Raw genomic sequence first — 16120 nt, forward strand, 5'->3', positions numbered from 1 at the left:
AAAATCTGATCGTGTATTGCCAGCTTAAGATATAATGGGTTCTTGCCTCCCTGGAATGTTTCATTAACTGGCTGACTGGATCTGGGCTTTTATTGGCCAATGGTCCATTCGTTCAGGTGTTAGTTGTAGGGAGAGATCTGCCCATTTGTGCCCCTTTAATCTACAATCCCAGCCATAAAGCATCACATTGCTGCAGTTTTGCTTGTAGAGTAGCAGGGGAAACTCTTCCCCATGCACTTGGAGAAAAGGAGTGGAATAGTATTCAAAGTAAAACTAGCCATACACGGGCTGATAATAGTGGATTGAGTAACCAATATGTTTATTCATGTATGGGGCTTACAGACTGGCCTCCCAGTAACTGAAAGAAAGCCAGAAATCCATTGGGCAGGTTTAAAAACTGTTGGTTAAGGAACACATTGATACAGTCCTCTTCCTACAGGTCCCCCTAGGCCCCTCTGTATGTTCTGGTCATTGTTCATTGTTCTTCTGGCCAACAATGGGATCAGCCTATTTTGACCCAGTGCATATTTGGCCTAATTGGACCAAAAGCCAGTTCTAGCCCAGGCTTAGGGTCACCACATAATCGGATCTTGCCATGTTTGACCAAAACCACTACCATGCTTCCATAGTGCAAATACAGTAGCTGTATAAATGCACACTTTTTTTTTTACAAAGGATGCCTCATTACTGATATATCCACCCCTTGTGTCTCTGCATAGGAAGCAGTTAATGTTGTGCTCTCTGTCAGCCTAAACAAACAGGCTTTCCTCTGTATTTTTGTTTTATTACAGGATCTCTGTACAAATCCCTATTCCAGTCTGCTCTGCATTTATCTAGCCAGTCTCCTTCCCCTCCCATACCCCACCCACACCCAATCTTCCTGCCTCCCACCTTTCCTTCTCTGTGTCCCCACCTCCTGCCCCCTCCTACATCTACCCCTGCACATCTATCTTCCATTTCACCTTCCCCCATCTCACATGCTTTATACACTCCTAGCCCTACCCTCTTAACAACAGTATATTGTGTAATGATGTCACTGAGGTTTAGCTACAATGCATGCTTCTCCTTCACCTTCAGCTGTGAGGGTCCAGGCTAATATAAGGCAGGAGCCAAACAGCCCTATTGATGATTGGTTTCTTGGGATAACAGAGGTGGGGGAAGCAGGGAATGATACAACTAACAAAAAGAGTGATGTCCTGAGTGAGCAGGAAGGGGGATATTTGGAGAGGAGATGTGTTAGGGAGAGGAGGCACACACAGACTAAAAGCTATGCAGGACAGAGAGGAGAGACACAGAGGTTAGAAAACATGGGGATACAGACACAGAGATACATATATATATATATGCTCCAGATTACAGAGCCATAGGTGTATATGATGCTGAGCATATAGAGACATATAGGATATACAACACAGAGGTATAAACAGGTACAGAGAGACATACAGAATATAGATCACTACAGAGAGACATCAGTAACTGAGCACAATAGAGGGTATTGAGGCACAGCAGAGTGACACCTAATTGGCTACAGGACAGAGATCCATAGCATGCAGAGCACAAATAAACAGAGCAGTCACAGCACAGGGGCAGATTTGTTGTAAGGAAAGTCCAGAGAGACCTAGAGGTTAGAGGCCATAGGGAAAATACAGAGCACAGTTAGGTTAGGCAGTACCCAATAATAGATATACTAGAAAGTAGTGAGACTACTTAGAAGACATATTTGTTAGAGAGCAGAGAGACACATGAGAAAGTCGGCATAGAAGGCATAGAGCAAACAGACATACAGAGATCAGGGGGCAGGGGCACATAGGTCAGAGGGCAGATAAAGGCAGGGCATTTTGTAGGGAGGTGGCACTAAGGCACATTACAGAGCTCAGGCACATGGGTTTAATAGCACAGATAGGGCAGGCAAATACACAGGGCTAGGGGGGTACAGTAGCAGGGGCACCCAGGCATATGGGCTAGGGGGGTACAGTGGCAGGGGCACCCAGGCATATGGGCTAGGGGGGTACAGTAGCAGGGGCACCCAGGCATATGGGCTAGGGGGGTACAGTAGCAGGGGCACCCAGGCATATGGGCTAGGGGGGTACAGTAGCAGGGGCACCCAGGCATATGGGCTAGCGGGGTACATGCTATACTGTGCAGTCGGCGCCAATAGGAGGGGCGTTATATTCTATATAGAAACAGGCGGAATGCACAGAGGGGAGAGCACAGTGGGTAACTACATACCATAGACAGCGGGGCATGGGGCAGGGGCTGGGATGGCCACACTAGCACAGGGGGCAGTTAGTAGGTAACACACAGGTACACAGGGCGGGTTGGGGCTGCAGTCGGATTGGGAGAGATCAAGCGGCGGAGCAGCTGGAAGCGGATTAGGGGCACAGTGTGAGTGTGAGTGGGGGGAGGGGCACGGCTGCCGGTCAGTACATGGGGGGGGGGGGGTGAAGGGTAGCAGAGCAGCCGGTGGGGAGACTCACTGAGTGCAACAAACCCAGGGGGCTGTGCAGGTAAGTACCCGGCGCACTGTGGGGATTGGGCACTGAGTGCGGGTATGTGGCAGCCGGTGCCCTTTGTGGGAATAATAACCCGGTGTGGGTGTAAGGCACATGGCTCAGTGTTTGGGTGCAGAGAGAGACTGACTGCCCTGCTCCCATTGTGGCGCTGTACCGGCTGTGCGACTGGCTGCCAGGGTGGCTGTGCTTATAGCTATAGGAGCGCTATGAATGGGTATGTATATACAGCTATAGGAGCGCTATGAATGGGTATGTATATACAGCTATAGGAGCGCTATGAATGGGTATGTATATACAGCTATAGGAGCGCTATGAATGGGTATGTATATACAGCTATAGGAGCGCTATGAATGGGTATGTATATACAGCTATAGGAGCGCTATGAATGGGTATGTATATACAGTTATAGGAGCGCTATGAATGGGCATGTATATACAGCTATAGGAGCGCTATGAATGGGTATGTATATACAGCTATAGCAGCGCTATGAATGGGTATGTATATACAGCTATAGGAGCGCTATGAATGGGCATGTATATACAGCTATAGGAGCGCTATGAATGGGCATGTATATACAGTTATAGGAGCGCTATGAATGGGTATGTATATACAGCTATAGGAGCGCTATGAATGGGCATGTATATACAGTTATAGGAGCGCTATGAATGGGTATGTATATACAGCTATAGGAGCGCTATGAATGGGCATGTATATACAGTTATAGGAGCGCTATGAATGGGCATGTATATACAGCTATAGGAGCGCTATGAATGGGCATGTATATACAGTTATATGAGCGCTATGAATGGGTATGTATATACAGCTATAGGAGCGCTATGAATGGGCATGTATATACAGTTATAGGAGCGCTATGAATGGGTATGTATATACAGCATGGGGCGCTGAGATGCTGGAGGGACTGGGTGCTTATTATGTACAATGGCAGTATACACGTGTGTCAGTATGCGAATCGCTGGGCAACTCTCCGCTGCTGTCAGGTTCCCATTGTAGATAAAGGCAATGCGGGGTTAATGTAGCGCTTTCTGCCCGTATAATGGATCCGTATTCTCGGTGTAGGAGATCGGGGCACTGCCTTGTATGTATTGTGTGCCCCTTATTATAGGATTCTCCGGGATGTGTGGGCGCTGGGAGCTGTGTTTATTCACTATATAGTAGGGTACACGATGCTCTGGCTGCTGGGCGCACTGTTGTGTGTTTATTCTCCACATTGAATAACCTCTTCTGTGCGGGTAAGGGTGCTGGGTGCTGTGTTTATGTTCCATAAAGTGGACCAGTATAATCGGGCTGTTTTGGGTGCTGGGTGCTGTGTTTATGTTCCATATAGTGGACCAGTATAATCGGGCTGTTTTGGGTGCTGGGTGCTGTGTTTATGTTCCATATAGTGGACCAGTATAATCGGGCTGTTTTGGGTGCTGGGGTCCCTAGGTTTATGCTCTATATAGTGGATCAATATATTCGGAGCTGTTTGGGTGCTGGGGTCCCTGGGTTAATGCTCTATACAGTGGATCAATATATTCGGATCTGTTTGGGTGCTGGGGTCCCTGGGTTAATGCCCTATATAGTGGATCAATATATTCGGAGCTGTTTGGGTGCTGGGGTCCCTGGGTTAATGCCCTATATAGTGGATTAATATATTCGGAGCTGTTTGGGTGCTGGGGGCTGTGTTTATGCTCCATGTGGTGGCTGTGTATATAGTAGATGAATGTACTCTTGGCTATGTGGGTGCTGAGGATCCTTGTTTCCTGGGTCTGCTGGAAGTAGCGCCCATTGTACTTACATATTTTGTTGGGGTGACTAATAGTATCGTCGGAATTATTTAAGCAGGTGATGGGTTTGAACAAGTTGCCAAATGCCCTTTACATTCTGCGAGTGAGCGGTTGTATATATGGGATTGGTGGGATGCCAAGTGGCACAGTAATGGGCTCCCGGTGGCACAGTAATGGGTAGCGAGTTTTCTGAGCTGCGGCTATTAGGTTGGCACAGTAGTGAGTTGCTAGATGTGATGGGATTACTGCATACAGTAAGGGAAGGAGATGCTTGCGCCTGTGGCACAGAAGTGCTGATATTACTGTATATGGCTCTGTAGGGATGAGATGGAGGGTTAGTACATGGGGCATTGTAGAGGGGATTTATTGTGCGCTAGTTGTGTTTGCATTAGTCCGAGTGGGGCACAATAGTGATCTGGTTGTGCGACGATTGGTGCAAGTTGCAGACTGCAGATGTAATTGCGGACAGATTCGTGCATATGTTAGTGCAAATCTTGTACTGATTGAGGCGGTGTAACAGCGAGCATCTTATGCTCGAACGGTATGTTGGAAATCGCATGCGAAATATGTTGCATTGGTTTTGCACATGAAGGTGCGTATAAAGCCCAGAATGAAGTAAATGAGCAAATTAGTAGTTACTAGAGGTAAATTCCGCAGCGGCGATGGATCTGACTTTGTGTTGGCGGTGCCCCTTCGTTGTCCTGACCTTGTGTGCCAGTGACCTGTAGGGACGCTACGATTTGTTCTTGTAGTTTGTGGAACCGGCAATAAAGATCGCTTATTTTGATGTGGAATCTTAATCTGTAAATGTATTAACAGAAATCTTTTCCATCTGCTGAGCGAGTCGCTATTTTACCGGAGCAGCGGCGGGTCCTGCGGTCTCTATGGGACCCTCTATGGGACCCTCTATGGGACTCTCTATGGGACTCTCTTTGGGACTCTCTATGGGACGGAGGGGTTTCAGCACCTCGGACAGCTCTGCTGCTCTCCCTGTCTCATAGCCGCGTCTGTCTGCCTTGCGAGGTGCTGTCAGGTTTTGGCGACTAATTGCACTGATAGTTCCTGCCTCCCTCATTCTGACGCTGCGGCTTTCCTGTGTGAGCTGCCTGTAACCCATCCCTTACTTACCACTAAGCTCAGTCACTGAAGATGTTGCACAGAACGTTGGATTTTTTCCTTCCCTTAATATCATACCAAATACCATACTGTGTATGGGTTCCTTAAACATCTGTCCCATTAAGCACTCTGTCCCAAGATACTACTGTATGTGCAGGAGGGAAACAGTGTTACTATAAATGCTGTCTTTCCTGTTTGAAACAATGATCAGCATGGAGATTATGGAGAATACTACACATCTGCCTTTATAATACTCATGTTTTCTTTCAGCAAAAATTATTTATCAATGACTATGCTAAATGCCTACTTTACAGATTTTTTTTAATTATTAAAGGCTGGGCTTCTGTAGTGATCAATAGTTGTTAAAGTGCCAGAGATCTAGGGGTTACCCCCTGCCTTGAGGCTTCACCAGTCAGAAACCACCCTGCGGCTGCTGACATGGTGGCTGTACTAGGCTCTGAGGAGAACAAGCAGCTTTCCCCCCCAGTCTAGAACCCATTGTATGACTTTTGGCTGCCCCTCACTGGCTCAGGTCTCCGGCATTAACCTGATATGTAAGGAAACATCGGGCCTGTGTCAGATCACTGACAGAATCTGATATCTCAGTGCAGGGGCTGTCAGCAACTAGACAGGCCTGTGCAAGGCTGTGGGAAGTTGTTTCACCCCCGTACAGCCTAGCATGGTGTTCAGGTCAGCTGGTGGGGGGATTGTGAGTGGTTAAACCTTCTGCGTATGGGGTTAAATTCCTTTGGCCTTAAATCTGTCTATCTGTCTATATATCTATCTTTCAATTGAGCTAGCTGTCCATCTATGTGTTTATATATATATCTGCTTGTCTAGCTATTCTATAGGTTACAATATACCTTTTGACGATAATTTACAAATGAGTCCCAGGGCCATATAAAGAATGTCTGTGCAGGATGGTGCTTTTGTTGTTGAACTTAATATATATATACACACAAGTTTTAACACACAGCACTTCAAGATTCCTTTTGAAAGTGATGTTCTTACGTTTGTATATCTTACTTTATCCCCTGACGAGTGCCTGGTAATACTCATGGTGTGTTCCTTTGTGATGTATACACACGGCACTACAATAACATTGCATAACTGTCGATTACTTGCATTTTCTTTGCAGAACTGACACTGGGAAACTAGACACCACTGTGTTCTGTTAGTAATTTATTTGTGACACCAGCTACAATGGCTTGTCTACATGAAACACGCACCCCCTCACCTTCCTTTGCCAGTTTGCTATCGGATGGACCTATTCGCCGCCTGGATATTGATACCCCTCCTGGCTGTACCCCTGAGCAAGAACTGACGCCCACACAATGTGTTCTCCGTGGTGTGGTGCGATCTGAGGGGGGCTCTCCACACAATGATGACTGTACAACACCCCTTACGCACAGTGTGTCTCAGGACCCACAAAAGGCTGAAGACAGGGGTGGAGGGGGTGCAGCAGATTGTCCCTTAGAAGACAGGCCATGTCGGGCATTGGGAGAAGGCCGTATGCAGTGTCAAGCAGGGGTTGGCTTTCTCGGAGGGCTTTTTGGATGTCTGAGACCCGTCTGGGCAATGATTGGGAAAACCTATTCAACGGAACACAAGCAGGGAGAAGGTGAGTGCAGGGTGCAAAAACAGGAGAGGATAAATATACAGGGGGGTAGGGAGGAAACCAACTGTTGGAGCCCTGAACCAGAAAGACATCAGGCTCAGAATTCAAAGGAAAATAAGACAAATGAAAAATATTATAGTTTTCCTGGAGGGCTAAGACTCTTGACTCTCTCCCTAGATCCCAAGCTAAAGTCATTAGCTATAATGCCAGATGCAGCTCTTCCCACTATGCTTAGTGTACCCAAAGTTGGCTACCATTACACATTCAATAATACTTGACATTCACCTTTTTTTATTATTTGTTTTGTTGGTCTTTCCCACTACCAAGACCCATGGGAGGTTCCATTTGAAGAAATCCAGGACCTGCAGTGGGTGGGCAGTGGAGCCCAAGGAGCTGTCTTTCTTGGGAAATTTCACGGTGATGAAGTGGCTGTAAAGAAAGTGCGAGATATTAAAGAAACAGACATCAAACATCTCCGCAAGCTAAAACATCCTAATATCATCACCTTCAAGTGAGTACAGATTGTGTCTGAGGGCCCTTATAATAGAATAAATGATTGTAAAAGCAGATATTCTCTATATAGTGTATATATATTTTTGCTAGACCTGCCATAATAAAATAATGATCTGGGGTTGTTTTTCATTGTTTGGGGCGAGATAGCAATATATATGCCATATAGCATGTGTGTGTATATAGTGAATACTGTTCCCCCTACTGTAAAATATAAAGATTTTATAAGTCATCAAGGAGTTCTATGATATTATTGGTCACAGAGGACAGGTCATATATATATATATACTTTCTTCCAAATAATGTTCTCACTAATGCTCTTTTGGCTTCTCTTACAGGGGTGTGTGCACACAAGCTCCCTGTTACTGCATCTTAATGGAATTCTGTGCCCAGGGGCAACTGTATGAAGTCTTGCGTGCTGGGAGGAAGATCACCCCTTCTTTATTAGTAGACTGGTCCATGGGCATCGCAGGTGGAATGAACTATTTGCACCTCCATAAAATAATCCACCGAGACCTCAAGTCACCTAAGTAGGTGTCTATTGTATGCCTGTAGGCATAAGGTATAATAGACTAGAGCAGTGCTGTCCAACTTCTGTTGTACTGAGGGTGGGAATTTCTCTGGCCTACATGGTGGACGGCCAATAATGGAAGCCAGTGTTGACCACACCCCTTTTAAAAACCACACCCACTTTAATCCACAACCATGTAATCACAAGAACTTTTGAAACCATATCTACATTAATGGTGGTAGCACACCAAAATCCAAATAGTGTGTGCTCACTGATACCATTTAAAGCTTACACAAAGGTAAACAGTCATAGTAGCCAAACTTTAATAGGGGCCACACAATGGGGGCCTTGGGCTGAAAGCAGCCCGCTGGCTGCCAGATGGGCAGCACTAGACTAGAGCATGTGTATTTGTGTACTTGTGTACTTGACATGTTTGTGTACAAAGGTACTTGACATGTTCTATCCTGAAAGAAATATTTTTCTGACTGAAGTATCAACAGAATCTATATGAAGGTTCAGCCCATGTGACACCAGCTGAGATAGACTAGCTCATCTGCATGTACAAAGATCAGATTTCATCCACAGCTCCCCTTACAGATGATGTGTTTTCCACACTTAACAACTGGGGGGAAACCCACATATTCTCAATATAAAATAACTACATATCACGCAAAGAGCACACAAGGTGTGCAGTATGTAGCTATTTCAACTGGTGAGCACAGAAAGGGTCTACTTTTTCACTTCTATTCTTTGAACCTTATCAAATGTTCCTTTTCAAACATCAGGGAGCAAAACAGTCAGCATTTCAGCTCCCACCAAACATGTCATCAGCCTTAAGGGCCAGGGGTCTGTCTATCATATTTATACTTAACCCTAAACATGGTTGTTAATTGTATTGCATAGAGTTTCTAAGTGGCAAGTGGTGGGAAGTTCTATGCAGCGGGTTTCCAGGGAGCTGGGAGAGGGGATAGGAGGTGGGCTGATTGGGGCGGTATTACAAGGTATTACAAATTTACTTTGGCTGGTATTTTGTCAGCTATGCCGATAAAATACCAGCAAGTTGGCAACCCTAGTTCTATGCAGTAAAACAAAACTAAAAGACTTTAGATCGTAGTAATTGCAAGAACCACCCCCTGTCTCAGCCAGTGGCATGGTCTAGTCTGACTTCATGCAGTCTCGTCAAAACCGCCAAGAGTGATGTATTGTGGGAAGCCAAAGTTTCACCTGTGTTGTGGTATAATTCAGCCCCAAGGAGTCAGTGACTATTGCATGTAGTGGGTGTACAAATGTTTTCTGCTTGCAGAGGTTGAGGCTGGATGACAAATGTCATAGAATACCAGTTTGTAATTTACTGTTTTCATCTTTATTTCATTGTTGTGCACATTTGTCCTAATCTCCAGCTTGAGGCTGAGAAGCCAATTCTGTGTCTGTAGCTAGGCTTTTACTGTTGCAGCTCATCCTAGAAACACTGCACATACCCATTGTGTGATAAGTAGCAGTACATTGGTGGAATATAAATGACAAACATAGATCACATGGGTGTCTAGGAAGTCTTGTGCTATCTCTTCTTGCAGTCTGTATGTATAAATATTAGGCTAATGCATTCATAGTACTTGCTGCTCTGTCAGCCTGCAAACAACTATGTCATTTATTTATACAAAGGGAACTCATCACTGTCCATTAGTTCAGATATCTGCCTGTATCTTCAGCAGCTGCTGATGCCCATATCATCTGCCGGTAAGGCTGGGAATGCCAGAGATGCACAGATTGTGGCCCATGTACCATAAGGAGTGTTTCTAACTCACATTTTCTCTTTTGTTACCTGCAGCATGCTCATTACTTATGATGACTTGGTCAAAATTTCTGACTTTGGTACCTCCAAGGAGTTGAGTGACAAGAGCACGAAGATGTCCTTTGCGGGTACAGTTGCTTGGATGGCACCCGAAGTCATACGCAATGAGCCTGTTTCTGAGAAGGTGGATATTTGGTGAGTGCCCAGCGAATGTAAGGCATAGGCAAGACAGGGTGTTTAACAACATTTTCCAGGCACAAGACATCTGAGACAGGTAGGAGTGTGATGGGGATGTCGACTTGGGGACACATGCATCCCAGAAGGGTTTTTTTTAACCCCCAGAATATATGAGCACCCTAAGTAAGATCCAGACTCCTAACTTTAAGACCTAGACCTAGTCAGCCCTTCAAGTGGAAACGTTTTTCTTTAAATAGTTAACTGCAGGGAAAAGTCACACTAAAGCACCCAGACCCATCTCTGTGCCATTCACCTATAACCTGATACAATGTCAAGTCAATGCCTTGCAGTACAGCCCTTAAAGCTGGATTTTCTAGAGGTGTCCCTGGTTTTTCACACAATCTGGCAACCTTAGGCCATAGTTATGGCACTTATTTACTGCACATTCCCATTGATTGCCTGTATATACAGTTTTCCCAACGTAACTGTTACTTGTAAATAAACCATGCGTTAATTGTGTTCATTTATTATGCATCAGCCCTCCAAGGATTCAATGGACTTCTCATTGGAGATAACAAATGACATTGTGTCTAGACATATACATAACCTTTAATGAGCCATGCTGGGTAAATTAACATATTGTCGCCTAATTGGATATCTGTAAAGTATCAATGAATACTCACAGGTGCCAGATTCTGTATCAGCAGTTTCTCTTAAACACATACAGACCAACAACATCTTAAGGTGGCTATTCTTGATAAGATTCGCTCGTTTGGCAAGGTCACCAAACGAGCAAATTTTCCCCCCAATATGCCCAAATTGGGTGGGCGTTATTGAGCCTAGGGCCAAATAACCGTATTACAGTGAAGGGGATATGAAAAGTCAGAGCAAGGACCGTAACAATGAGCCAAAGCAGTCCCCGATTTCACAGATCAAGGATTAATATCTGGCCAAATTTTGCCCAGATATGGTTCTGTCAGGCCTGTCAAAACAGTCTGAAGGGCCCAAATAAACAGACAGATGGCCCATGTTGCCCAAGGTTCATTTTGGCTACTATGTGAAACTAATGTCTCCTAAATACCTACCCACCGGCAATAAAGTGAGTTGTTGGCGGTAAGGCATACACATTGCTTCATTTTCCAAAGTTGTGCAAATTTTCCTGCAGGGGGAAACTTTGTGTGACTTCGGAAAATGAATCAATGCATATTTCACTAGTGATTCGCTTTATTGCTGGTAGGAAGGTATTTATAGGAGATTAGATGCCCGTGGTTAGAGATTAACCAGGGGAGACTATTTCCCCATGAGCCATCACTCTTAAGGTGGCCACACACGAGGCGATCTGACGATCTTTTGTGCGACCATCGGTTGCACGAAAGATCGTCAGATCCGCCACTAACCTTCAGGGCTGAAACAGGCAGATAAGGAGGTAGAAACAATAGGATTTCTACCTCCTTCCGCCGATTCAGCGCTGAAGGCAGATTTTGGTCAGGTGCCTTCTATGGCGCCCGATCAAAATCTTTTAACTGTCCCGATCGGTGAGTCGACCGATATCAGCAGCTTCCTGTGATATCGGTCGACTCGCCGACTTGCCATACACGCACCGAATATCGTAAGAAACGAGGTTTCGTACGATATTATCGGTGCGTGTATGGCCAGCTTTAGTGGATGATTATTTGAATATCTTTTTTCAGTTCAGTGTTCAGCTTTCAGTCTTTAGATTAGGGTGGCTAAAATCAGTCAGCAGCTTCCCTGCTAAACCTTCAGATACAAATTTGGCCCTCAGAACTGACAGGGTTCTTTGTATTTAGTACATGGGATTGCATACAGTCAGCTTGGTTCCCTAGGGGAGCCCAGATCATCTGCTGGGTCTCAGCCTGAAGGGCAGTTAAGATGTAATCAGGGGTGAATACTTATTGACTGTTCCAATTATTTCTGTGAAATCCAAAGATTACTAATCTCGTAAATAGAATTTTTACATGCCAGTGAGTCAGAGTAAAGTTGTTTTGAGCAAATTGATGGGCTTGGGAGTAAGAAATATAATTTCCTCTTTACTTGCAAACCTCCAGGTGTTGTTGCGTTAAGACATCCCAATACACCCAATGGCTGACCTTCTCATGTAGAATACTTTCCTTAAAGGTCAGTTGACTGACAGGAATCCAGCCTAACAAATGAGCTGGCCCATGAATGGTTTTCTCGGATTAAATGAAACCTTGTATTTTATTAGTTTAGTCATTCCTTTATGGATCCATTAAATAATCATGGTGATGTGCTGTACTTAGAGGCATTGCCTTACTGTGCTGTAAAAGTGACATCCTAACCTGTAAATCTCATGTGTTGGCCATTCTGCTGAACATTTTACTGCTGGTTCCTTCACAGACGAAGCTCATAGGAAACTGCTTCTTGGGGGAAATGACGTGTTGGCATCTGGCAGGCTGCCTAGTCAGAGCCCAGAGAGCCCAGGACCTGCTATTTGTACCTAATTACGTTAGTTATTGTTTCCATTAAGTGCTCAGAAGCAGAATGCCAGGTCTGGGGGGTGAAGCAAGAGGGGGTAAAGGGTTGAAGTGATTTATCGGAATATTCTTAAATATTGGCATCTGCATTTTATTTTCCTTTGTTAAAATCCAGAATGTGATGAATACAATAAACAGAGTAAACATGTATTTATTCAGTTTATACTTGAGTTTGAACTGTTTTTCTGATGTAAATGTAGGGTTTTATATATTGATTAACTGTAGCATGTTCATATGTACATTGTACTCTGGTGTAGCAGGGAACATATTTATATTTTGTTTTTTTGCTGATATAACTATAACTTTATACTTTGTGGCACTTTCATTGGCACTAGATTGTGGGATATAACCAATTTGTTGTGTTTGTGTATGCGTTGCCCCTGGTACAGCTATTGCACTTTGCACCCTGTGGCAGTGGGAGACACACGGGCAAGATGTAGACCTTACCCATGAGCCTCTAGTTGCCCTGTACTGCCCCAGTATATCATCAGACACAACTGCTATCATTTGCAATTGCAACTTTTTATCCTTAATAGGATATTGTAAATGCACCTCAATTGACTTTATGTTCATTTCATATTTTTCAGCATCCCTGGTTTCTGTGACTATAATATATAATATTATATTATAAGGACCCTATTTTGTGAATATTTTAGAGTACAGTAGTAATGGCCATGCAGCAGGGATTATATAGCCAAGGCTACAATATTAATGGTCATGGAACAGGGATTATGTATTTTATACTACAACAGTAACCGTTTGGAGCAGGGATTATTCTGCCCATCTGTGCAACATTATTGGTAATGCTGGTAAAAGTATGGGATCTGTAAATGCTTGGAAACTGGGTTATATGGATAAGGGATCTTAAAGCTATTGAAAACATTTAAACATAAGTTTGTATTACCCCTAGAATGGGTTTATGCAGTTTAGATAATATTGGGTATAGGATAATATCATGTTGTTAAACTGATAAGTAAATCAGTGAATAATAAATAATTTTTTGCTCAAATACAGTTTTTTGGGAAAGGGCATTACCATATTTAGATACATTTCTCAATAATAGGTTTCCAGTTAGTAGATCCCATATTCCATTCTTCCGACGTCTGACATTTACATTGCACGTGCCTTCTAGTAACATGATTATTGCATTAAGCATAAGGGCAGACAAGGAAGAGCTTTTTCAAGTGACTGAGCTTGAAAGTTTAAGCCCATTCTCCACCTCTGCGTTCTTCGCTTAAAGGGAAGGTGCACCTTTAACCTAAATTTAAGTATGTTATAGAATGTCCTATTTGTAGCAACTTTGCAATTGGTCTTCATTATGCATTTTTTTAATTATTTGCATTCCTCTACATCTTTCCAGCTTACAAACGGGGGTCACTGACCCCAGCAGCCAAAAAACTGTTGCTTTGTGAGGCTACAGTTTTATTATTATTGTTACATTTTATTCCTTATCTTTATATTCAGTTCCTCTCCTATTTATATTCCTGTCTCTCATTTAAACCACTGCCTGGTTGCTAAACAAGACCCTAAAATCCCAAATTAGAGAGCTGCTGAACAAAAAAGGAAAAGCAAAATAACTTAAAAACCAAAAAAAAAATTAGAATATCAATGTCTATGTCATACTAAAATTTAATTTTAAGGTGAATAAACGCAGGGAACAAGTGTTTGTAGAAGCGCTAAGGTTCGTAACCATGTTTATCATATATGAAAAAAACAAGCAAAAATATTGAGTTTATAATATAATATATATATATATATACAGTATGGTTGCCACCTGCCCAGTTTTGTAAGGGCTGTCTGGGTCAGAACTGCCTGCATGGTTTTCAAACAAGAAATTTTGGACAGGATTCCCTATTATTAACATGGCAATTGGCCAATCACTGATCCCCGCATAAAAGTCCCACCCCCTGATATTATGATCCCTGCCCCCAGCATCACTCATTCCACCCTGCCTCTTGATGTCATCCAGAATTTATCTAGAATGCTTGAGACCTGGCATTTTGCCAATAAGGGATCTGTCAATAATCTGGATCTCCAACAGGATTGTTGGGTTTTACTGTACAGGTATGGGATCTCTTTTCCGGAAACCCGATATCCAGAAAGCTTCGAATTACGGAAAGCCTGTCTCCCATAGACCCCATTTTAATCAAATAATTCAGATTTTTAAAATTGATTTCCTTTTTCTCTGTAAATATAAAACAGTGCTTTGTATTTGATCCCAACTAAGATATAATTAATCCTTACTGGATGTAAAATAATCCTATTGGGTTTAATTAATGGTTTATTGATTTCTTAGTAGACTTAAGGTATGGATCCAAATTACTTATCCGGAATACCCTTGGTCCCGAGCATTCTGAATAACAGGTCCTATACCTGTATATACATACAGTATATACTAAGTTGGAAATGCAGTATGTTTACTTCCTGACTCACGATTGGTCATATTAATATCTGCTACATAGAATCAGTTTTGCACATTATTGCATGGCCCTTGGTGGGATAGTAATGGGCAGCAACCAGGGGTCCCAATGTACTGTCAGGACCATCATGGGCCACTAGCTCTTAACAGGTTTAGCGATGTGATTTTCTGCACCTAATTAAACCTTTGGTAGGTTACAGAGGTAAGAACCGAAATATATACTAGTGTCCCCAGCACAGATACTGAGAGCAAATGATTAGCTTGATATAGGTTATAGGGCAAATATGATAAACACATACAAGTTAAGCAAGTAAATGTGTGGTGAAGGATGAATGAGAGGAAAATGCAGGAGAAGGGAGTGCTGGAAGCTTAGAAAGAGAAAAGAAAAGGGTTGTTAGATGATTCTGCAGGATGGAGGCTGTATAAAGATAAGGGAGCGCAGAGGAAACAGCTTTGGTCTCTCCCCACTCGCCCTCCTGTTTCATTTGTTATTTTCTCTTTCTTCCCAAACTCTCTTTATTATCCCTTTTGTGTGATCCCTTCAATCACGGACTGCCTTTAATCTGTGAAGTGGGGACATTATCACTGGTACCAGGGGCAGGCAGTGTTTCTATGGAGACAAGACATCTGATGGGTGGGGGATTAATGCCCATCTGTCAGAGTGTGACCTCTCCCTGAGAGGGCACCATCACATTATATGGCACGCTGATGGCACAGGCGCACATGCTCACAAGCACCCACTTCTCAGCCGCAATGAATACACTTCCCGAGGACACGGTGCAGATGGGACCTCGTTTTTGCTGGCTCTGTCTGATCATGATAGAGATGAGTCATTTTATTAGGAGCTGTAAATAAACCCACTGAAATTAATGCTTAATGGCTTTGATTTGGGATCTGGGCAGACAAAGGAGAACAGTTTCATGTATTTTGCCGTCATTTGAGCAGCACATGACATACAGTGGGGTGTTAATGCTAAACAAGCCCCTGGAGTTGTTGTAGCGTTAATTCACCGCTCATCGCCATACTCCCAGCTCTTGTCGCATGGCCTGCCCAGGACTGAAGGGTTAAATACTCGTAATACTCAGCAGATTAAAGAGGCATTGTTCCTGTGATATTTCATGAAACCATCATCCCTCTACATCTGTAGTGATACAATGGGACCAA

At 43.6% G+C, this 16120-nt stretch overlaps 1 protein-coding gene across 5 annotated transcripts in view; it reads left to right on the plus strand.

Annotated features, from left to right (window-relative positions):
* Positions 1–16120, plus strand: part of map3k12 (mitogen-activated protein kinase kinase kinase 12) — a 58177-nt gene that overhangs the window by 28701 nt on the left and 13356 nt on the right. For 2 of the 5 annotated variants that reach the window (XM_004911944.4, XM_002936651.4), the window contains exons 2-5: positions 6555–7037; positions 7362–7545; positions 7883–8074; positions 9884–10042. In XM_004911944.4, the coding sequence (XP_004912001.1) occupies positions 6620–7037; positions 7362–7545; positions 7883–8074; positions 9884–10042 (953 nt within the window). In that variant the 5' untranslated portion in view covers positions 6555–6619. Of the gene's footprint in view, positions 1–2113; positions 2386–2432; positions 2508–2542; positions 2728–6554; positions 7038–7361; positions 7546–7882; positions 8075–9883; positions 10043–16120 lie in introns of those variants that run through there. The other 3 variants (XM_031897198.1, XM_031897197.1, XM_031897199.1) reach the window with 3 other exon arrangements.

The sequence above is a fragment of the Xenopus tropicalis genome, chromosome 2 (assembly GCF_000004195.4).
Source record: "Xenopus tropicalis strain Nigerian chromosome 2, UCB_Xtro_10.0, whole genome shotgun sequence".
Lineage (NCBI taxonomy): Eukaryota > Metazoa > Chordata > Amphibia > Anura > Pipidae > Xenopus > Xenopus tropicalis.